This window comes from Mandrillus leucophaeus, unplaced genomic scaffold (genome assembly GCF_000951045.1).
Source record: "Mandrillus leucophaeus isolate KB7577 unplaced genomic scaffold, Mleu.le_1.0 Scaffold284, whole genome shotgun sequence".
In the NCBI taxonomy this organism is placed as follows: Eukaryota; Metazoa; Chordata; class Mammalia; order Primates; family Cercopithecidae; genus Mandrillus; species Mandrillus leucophaeus.
The window spans coordinates 1,721,567-1,730,518 of NW_012102965.1; the positions used below are offsets into that span (position 1 = coordinate 1,721,567).

Here is an 8,952-nt window from a genome sequence, read left to right on the forward strand (position 1 = left end):
CACAGGCTTACTGAAGCAAAGGCAAGAATAGAAAACAAAGCATATTTTCCATAGCTAGATCTCTCTGGGGAACATGGCTGAATATTTAGTTTGGTCTCCAAATCTGTTTATTTCCCCAGTACTCTTAGGGAATTAAAATTTTCTAGGCAAGACAATGGCAGAGAAGTTGATATAAACATGCGTACACCCCTTAGTTTCCTGTCAAAACATCAGAGTTGGCATGCCCATCTCTGGTTTTGAAGAGCAGCGGATAAACTCCATTTCAGTAAAAGGGTTTGGCAACATCAGTGTATAAACCACTTTCCTCAATGTAGCATTTGAGAGAGTATTTACTCCCTCATTGAAACTTCATAGGAACATGGCATTTCTCCAAGGGTCCTTATCATCAAGGGCCTTAGGCTAACCAGCTACTTTGGAATAATGCCTTTATAATTATGAATAGATATAAGGTATGTTTACTTAATATAGTGTGCTGTATATTCTCTACTTTTTTTCAATTTGCATAATAGCTTATTGGTCAGAAGATTTGTAGACTTTGGGATCATCCTATGAGTTCTAACATCATTTCACGGAACCACGTGACGCGATTGCTTCAGAACTACAAGAAACAGGTGAGTTTCTCTGAAAGCACAGCCAACTAAAGGTTTTTAGGATCCTGTTTGCCCGTGACAACATATCTATATGGACAGCAATTATAGTTCTTATCACTTTATTTTAAAATTGTGCTTATTGTGGAGAACCAACTTACACCCGAAGTGGTTTGCCTTTTAGCCTCGGAATTCTATGATTGACAAGTCATCGTTCAGTGTAGAATTTCTGCCTCTGAACTACTTCATTGAAATTCTGACAGATATAGAGTCCTCCAATCAAGGTAATTTACTCCCTGTTCTCAGGGTCTTTCCACTTTTCCCTTGACACATCAGTCCTTCCCTATTCACTTCTGTGAACTGTTTTCTTTCCAAAATCCTTTTACATACAAGTAGGCCCTTATAGCAGTTGGTTTACATTAGCAGTACACCATTTACTACCTAGAGTAAATTACCAAATAATCACCTCTGAAGTTTTAAAAGAGTCAAGAGGTTTAAAGCCCATTTGGTTGATGCAAATGTTCTTGGTGCTGAAGTTTAATAAAATTTAAAAACACATTCTCAAAAAAATCATTTTACTAAAATATAATTATGATTTTAATGAGCTGTGAGCACAAAGTTATAAATGTTTCATGGCCCCATAGTAACTCTTTTTCCCTGCCCCCTCCCCATGTTTTTCCAGCCCTGTATCCTTTTGAAGGACATGACAATGTGGATGCAGAATTTGTAGAGGAAGCAGCTCTGAAACACACCGCAATGCTTTTAGGCTTATGAAAAAGAAAACGCAACTGGATCTGCTGCTGCCATTTTAATCTTGCTCATTAACCTTCCTCCTGTTGAGAATCCTTTAGCAATATTTAAAATTGGTAACAAAACTAAGAAATTGTTCAGCCATTTGAGTTTCAGGTTGGTACACGTTCAGACAGAACTATAACTGCTGTATCACATTCCAATTTTGAATAGCCAGTGAGCAATCAAGTGTAGAGAAATGATAAATGGTCTAAGAAGGCATACCAGTGGCATAAACTATGCTCTTCCTAGTAGCTTAATAGGCCACAAGCTAGTTGCACTCTGAAATAAAATATGCTTTAAAAATGTAGGGAACAGTGCTTAGAAAAGCAAAAACGAGGTGTGTCATTGAAATAACAGGAAGAAAATTAAATGTTATGTAAGAACACTATTTGGAAAGAGGTTCCTTTTAAAAACTGAGTTTGTACTAAATCAGATTTGCCATGTCCAGCACAGAATAATTTGTACTTAGTATTTACAGCAGGGTTTGTCTTTGTGAATTCAGATGAAATGTATTTAATTTTTTTTATATTTATAAAACGTTGATTTAGGAATATTTTGTCATTAAAAAACCTGAAAACAAAGTTTTGGCCTGACTTTCCCTGTTGTTTGAATGTAGCCTTTTTATTGAAGCCAAGAATCATGAGTCTATGAACTTTTTTTTTTCAAAGGCCACCATGTGACACCTAACTCATTCTACCATTTCCTTTTTTCACTTTTCTATAGTGATTTCATTCTAACCCACAAATACAGTTGCAGCCCAAGGTCAGCCCACAACCCTTTGCTTTTCTGTCTTCAGACTGAACTTGAGATTTTAATGATTATAAATATCATTAGCTGGTATGATCATTCAACTTCCTGTCTAAAATAATTTTGTTCTAAAAATTGTCCTCTCTTATAGAATTACCCTTTTTGGTCAAATACTTCATGGTCACCAATGACTAGGCTCAAAATCTTGGAGCCTAGTCAATGCAATGCTGATTCTTTCTCTTGATAAGGTCATTATCTTTCAATCCCTGCTTTCATTCATTTCTTTGCATACCTGGATTGTTCTAGCTGCTCCCTAAGGTCTAAATTTATCTTAAATATATTTGAGAAAAACACTAGTTTGATCTGGTCACTCTGCTCATAATCTTTTAATAACTTGCCATTCATTATAGGATAAAATTCAAACTCCTTGACATGCAAAGTATCCCAAATTCCTGCCTTATACAATATGAACATTTTCTTCCAGCCAGGTCAGTTCATTGGGCCTTGAACACAATTCTTGTCTTAGTTCCAAGCCTTGCTTTAGGTTATTTCGCACACCTGGATTCCCTCTCGTCTGTTAAAATCTTATTCATGCTTACGAGTCAGATAAACAGTTCTGTGATCCAGGCCATTCTAGCACCTGGTGGCATCTTGCTTCTGAGCCAGTATCATGCATTGTAATATTTAAGTATCCCTCCCTTTGTGATGTTATTTTTCTATTCTCAGGTTGCTCAAACTTCCTATGTGTGTATTTTTGAATCCCTAATGAGGTTACTAATTCCTACAATACAGGAACTATGTTTAAATATGCAGTATTTCTTATTTTCAAAGGCAATTCCAAGTAATTGCTTTATGACTCACCAAGCAGGTTAGATTTAGGCTGAGAGAGATTAAATTTCTTTTAAATCTGGCAGGATTAGGACCTTGTACAGATGAACTTAGTAAAATAAAGGGATGGAATATTTCTCACTCCCAGAGTTGCAAGATAAAATTCATGACGCTATCAGTATGAAATAAAGATACTTTCACCCCCTTCCCTCCAGAAACACCGCTGGCCCAGCTAAACAGTCATGCAGCCATGTCATGGGCTTGAGAAACAGCCCTGTGCCCACCCCTGGCAGACATACCCCCCAAGCCTGCTGAGCAGCTGTGTGCCCATGAACTGGACCTGAGAAATGGCCCCATGGGCTACCCCTAATAGACATGATCCCAGGCTAGCTGAGCAGCCTTGCACCCACATACTGGGCTTGAGAAGCAGCTCCATGGGCTGCTCCCAGGCTGGCTGAGCACCTATGTGCCTGTGTCCTGAGCCAGAGAAACAGTCCTGTGGACCACCCTCAGCAGACACATACCCAGGCTAGCTGAGATGCTGTATGACCATGTCCCAGGCCTGAGAAACAGCCCTGTGAGGTGTCCCTACCAAACATGCTTCCAGGCCAGCTGAACAGCTGTGCGTCTGCATACCAGGCCTGAAAAACAGCCCCATAGGATGCTTCTCATAGGCACATGTCCTGGCCTGCCAAGCAGACTTGCACCTGTGCCCTAGGCCTGATGATAAACAGCCCTGTGGGCCACTATCAGCAAATGTGCCCCTAGGCCAGCCATGCAGCCTTGTGCCTGCATTCTGGGCGTGAGAAACAGCACCATGGGCTGCCCTTGGCAGACACGTCCCTAGGCTGAGCAACCACATGCCCATGTTCCTAGCCAAAGTAAAAGCTCCGTGGCTCCAACTCCAGCAAGCCAGACTCCAAGTTGACTGATCCACCATGTGCATGCATCTGACCTCAACTTGAAAAACAGCCTGGTGAGCCCACCCCAGTTGCCACATACTTTCTCAATCTAGGCCACTGAGAAACATCACTAGTGTGGATTGCAGCTGAAGAAACTTTAAAGATAGCACACTAGTCTCCTTCCAGCTAGAATGAAGGCCAATGCACTCCACTGAACTGACACCCCACAACTCATTTATGCACATAAGTCTTTCCCTATGAAACCTCCATAAAATTGGAAGAGCTGACTTTTCCACCAGATGCGTAGAAATCAATGTAAGGACATATCAAACATGAAAAAGTAAAGAAACATGATACCTTCAAAGGAAAACAATAATTCTCCAGTAACAGACCCCAATTATAACAAAATATAGGAAATGCCAAAAAATCAAAATAATAATCCTAAGGAAACTCAGATTCAAGAGAATACAGATACATAATTCAACAAAATCAGGAAAACAATTCATGATTTGAATGAGAAATCCAACAAAGAACCAAACAAATCCTACAGTTGAAGGATTCAATGAATGAAAAACACAATTGAGGGCTGCAACAAGACTAAACCAAGCAGAAGAAAGAGTCTCTAAACTTCACGTATTTTGAAATAATATAGGCAGACAAAGTAAAAAGAATAAAAAGGAATGAAGAAAGCCTATAGGATTTATGGAAAACTATTAAGTGAACAAGTGATCATATTATGGGCATTCCAAAAGGAGAAGAGAAGGGAAAAGATGAGGGAAACATATGTAATGAATAGAAAACTTCACAAGTCATGAGGGAGGGGTGGACATCCAGGTCCAGGAAGCTAAAAGAACCACAAATAGATTCAAGCCAAACAAGTCATCTCCAAGGCATATTGTAGTCAAATTATCAAAAGGCAACAATAAAGAATGCTAAAAGCAGCAAGAAAAAAATGTCAAGTCACATATAAGGTAAACCCCATTAGATTAATAGCAGATTGCTCAGCATAAAACTTACAGACTAGGAGAGAATGGGTTGATATCATCAAAGTACTGAAAGGAAAAAAAAAAAGCCAACAATATTATATCTAGAAAAGCTATCCTCCACAAATGAAGGAGAAATAAAATGTTTCACAGACAAACTAAAACTAAGGACATCTATCACCACTAGACAGGCCTTACATGAAATCCCATAAGAAATACTCAAGGGAGTCTTACATCTGGAAGTGAAAAGACAATCACCATCCTCATGAAAATATGTGAAACTGGCTGGACATGGTTGCTCACACCTGTAATCTTAGCACTTTGAAAGCCTGAGGTGGGGAGGATCGCTTGAAGCCACAAGTTCAAGGCTGGCCTGCAAAACATAGTGAGACTCTGTCTCTACAGGAAAAAAAAAAAAAATTAAAAACATGCAAAACTGGCAAACTCATCCGTAGAGCCAATACACAAAAATAAAGGACTCAAACCTTATCACTACAGAAAACCATCTACCCACAAAAGTAAATAAGAGGAAGGGACAAAGAATAAATAAAACAACCAGAAAACAATCAATAAAATGACAGGAGTAAGTCCTCACCTGTCAATAATAACCTAAAATGTAAATGGATTAAATCCCCCATTTAAAATATGTAGACTCAGTGGGTGGATCATGGCAGATGGGATGCAGGACTAGATTGCAGCTCCAGAAGAGAAGCATGCAGAGGCTTGCATTATGAATATTAGCTTCAGATCGACTACAAGAAGAGACCACCAATCCTGAGAGGACCCACAGATCCTCTGAAGGAAGCAGACTGCTCCTGCAGGACCTGGGAGACACCCCAAATACTGTGAGTGCCCCAATCGTGGAAGTGGGAACCGGAGACCCTCCTCTCCCAGACACACACCCCCACTGGAGAAGCTGAATGTCTGTTTGTGGGAGAAGTTCCCGACCTTACCTGGAACTGAGACAAGTTAGAGTTGTGCTGAGTGAAATACAGGGGTAGAGGAAGTAGCAGAAAGGCACTGGAAGCTCGCTGGATCCCCAAGCAGCCCATTCCTGCCTGGCACCACAGGGATCCATCAGGAGGGCGGCCAGAGGAGCAGGGGGTAAGACTCCACAGGGAGAAGGACTTCTCTAGCTGAACTTTGTAACAATTTGAACAGGGCCAGAAGCCTCCTGGCCAGAATCTGGGGAGAGTGCGAAACCGGCTTGCAGACTTCACAGGCGGGGAAAGAACTAAAGCCCTTTTCTTTTGCAGCTGGGAGGCGGAAAGCCTTGGGCAAGTTTTCAAGCCCAACTTGCCCTCCGCCTGGAAACAGACTTTGGGCTATTGTGGGTGGCACCGTGGGAGTGAGACTAGCCTTTCAGTTTGTATGGGAGCTGGGTGAGGCCTGTGACTGCTGGCTTTCCTTCACTTCCCTGACAACCTGTATGACTCAGCAGAGGCAGCCATAATCCTCCTAGGTACACAAATCCAGTGACCTGGGAATCTCAACCCCCTCCACCACAGCAGCTGCAGCAAGACCTGCCCAAGGAGAGTCTGAGCTTAGACACACCTAGCCCCATCCCCATCTGATAGTCCTTCCCTACCCACCCTGGTAGTGGAAGGCAAAGGACATATAATCTTGGGAGTTCTAGGGCCACGGCCACCTCTGGTTCCTCTCCACACTACTATAGCTAATGCTTTCTGGAAAGTGCTATCTCTTTCTGGTGGGAGGAGGCCAACCAGCACAAAAATAGAGCATTAAGCCACCAAAGCTAAGGACCCCCATGGAGTCCACTGCACCCTATGCCACCTCCACCAGAACAGGCACTGGTAACCATGGCTAAGAGACCCATAGATGGTTCACATCACAGGACTCTGTAGACAACCCTCAGTACCAGCCTGGAGCCAGGTAGATTAGCTGGGTGGCTAGACCCAAAAGAGAGACAACAGTCACTGTGGTTTGGCTCACAGGAAGCCACATCCACAGGAAAAGGCAGAGAGTACTACATCAAGGGAACACCCTGTGGGACAAAAAAAATTTGAACAATAGCCTTCAGCCTTAGACCTTCTCTCTAACAGAGCCTACCCAAATGAGAAGGAACCAGAAAACCAACCCTAGTAATATGACAAAACAAGGCTGGTCAACACCCCCCAAAATCACATTAGTTCACCAGCAATGGATCCAGACCAAGAAGAAATACCTGATTTACCTGAAAAAGAATTCAGGAGGTTAGTTATTAAGCTAATCAGGGAAGGATCAGAGAAAGGTGAAGTCCAATGCAAGGAAATCCAAAAAATGATACAAGAAGTGAAGGGAGAAATATTCAAAGAAATAGATAGCTTAAAGAAAAAACAAAATTCAGGAAACTTTGGACACACTTTCAGAAATGCAAAATGCTTTGGAAAGTCTCAGCAATAGAATTGAACAAGTAGAAGAAAGAAATTCAGAGCTCAAAGACAAGGTTTTCAAATTAACCCGATCCAATGAAGACAAAAAAATAAAATATGAACAAAGCCTCCAAGAAGTCTGGAATGATGTTAAACAACCAAACTTAAGAATGATCAGTATTCCTGAGAAAGAAGACAATTCTAAAAGCTTGGAAAACGTATTTGGGGGAATAATCGAGGAAAATTTCCCTGACCTTGCTAGAGACCTAGACAGGCAAACACAAGAAGCACAACGAACACCTGGGAAATACATCACAAAAAGATCTTTGCCTAGGCACACTGTCATCAGGTTATCCAAAGTTAAGACAAAGGAAAGAATCTTAAGAGCTGTGAGAGAGAAGCACCAGGTAACCTAGAAAGGAAAACCTATCAGATTTAACAGCAGACTTCTCAGCAGAAACCCCACAAGCTAGAAGGGATTGGGGGTCTTGTCTTCAGCCTCCTCAAGCAAAACAAATATCAGCCAAGAATTTGGTATCCAGCAAACCTAAGCATCATATATGAAGGAAAGATATTTTCAGACAAACAAATGCTGATCAAATTCACCATTACCAAGCCACCACTACCAGAACTGCTAAAAGGAGCTCTAAATCTTGAAACAAATCCTAGAAACACATCAAAACACAATCTCATTAAAGCATAAATCACACAAGACTTATAAAACAAAAATACAAGTTAAAAAAATAACAAAAAAATTCCAAAAGTACACAGGCAACAAAGAGCATGATACCTCACATGGTACCTCACATTTCAATACTAACATTGAATCTAAATGGCCTAAATGCTCCACTTCCTAAACATATATGCACCTAACACTGGAGCTCCCAAATTTATAAAACCATTAGTAATAGGCCTAAGAAATGAGATAGACAGAAACACCATAATAGTGGGGGACTTGCAAAACTCCACTGACAGCACTTAGGGAGGTCAACAAGACAGAAGGTCAACAAAGAAACAATGCGTTTTAACTATACCCTGGAACAAATGGACTTAACAGATACATACAGAACATTTCGTCTAACAGCCACAGAGTACACATTCTATTCAATAGTGCATGGAACTTTCTCCAAGATAGACCATATGATAGGCCATAAAACAAGCCTCAATACATTTAAGAAAATTTAAGTTATATCAAGCACTCTCTTAGACCACAGTGAAATAAAACTGGAAATCAGTTCCAAAAGGAACCTTCAAAACCATGCAAATACATGGAAATTAAATAACCTGCTCCTGAATGAGCATTGGGTCAAAAACAATCAACATGGAAAATAAAAAATTCTTCGAACTGAATGACAATAAATGACACAACCTATCAAAACCTCTGGAATACACCTAAGGTATAGTAAGAGGAAAGTTCATAGCCCTAAACGCCTATATCAAAAAGTCTGAAAGAGCACAGACAATCTAAGTTCACACTTCAAAGATCTAGAGAAACAAGAACAAGCCAAACCCAAATCCAGCAGAAGAAAGGAAATAACCAAGATCAGAGCAGAACTAAACAAACTGAAACAAACAAAAATACAAAAGATAAATGAAACAAAAAGTTGTTTCTTTGAAAAGGTAAATAAAATTGATAGGCCATTAGCAAGATTAACCAAGAAAAGAAGAGAGAAAATCCAAATAACCTCACACTGAGAAACGAAAAGGAGATATTACAACTTATACCACTGAAGTACAAAAG

General features: G+C 40.5%; 1 protein-coding gene across 1 annotated transcript in view; it reads left to right on the forward strand.

Annotated features, from left to right (window-relative positions):
• GSAP (gamma-secretase activating protein) overlaps positions 1-1,958 on the forward strand; it is a 110,608-nt gene extending 108,650 nt beyond the window's left edge. The window contains exons 29-31 of the mRNA XM_011985462.1: positions 510-611; positions 772-871; positions 1,270-1,958. Of these exons, the coding sequence (XP_011840852.1) occupies positions 510-611; positions 772-871; positions 1,270-1,361 (294 nt within the window). The 3' untranslated portion in view covers positions 1,362-1,958. The remainder of the gene's footprint in view (positions 1-509; positions 612-771; positions 872-1,269) is intronic.
• The last annotated feature ends 6,994 nt before the right edge of the window (positions 1,959-8,952 follow it).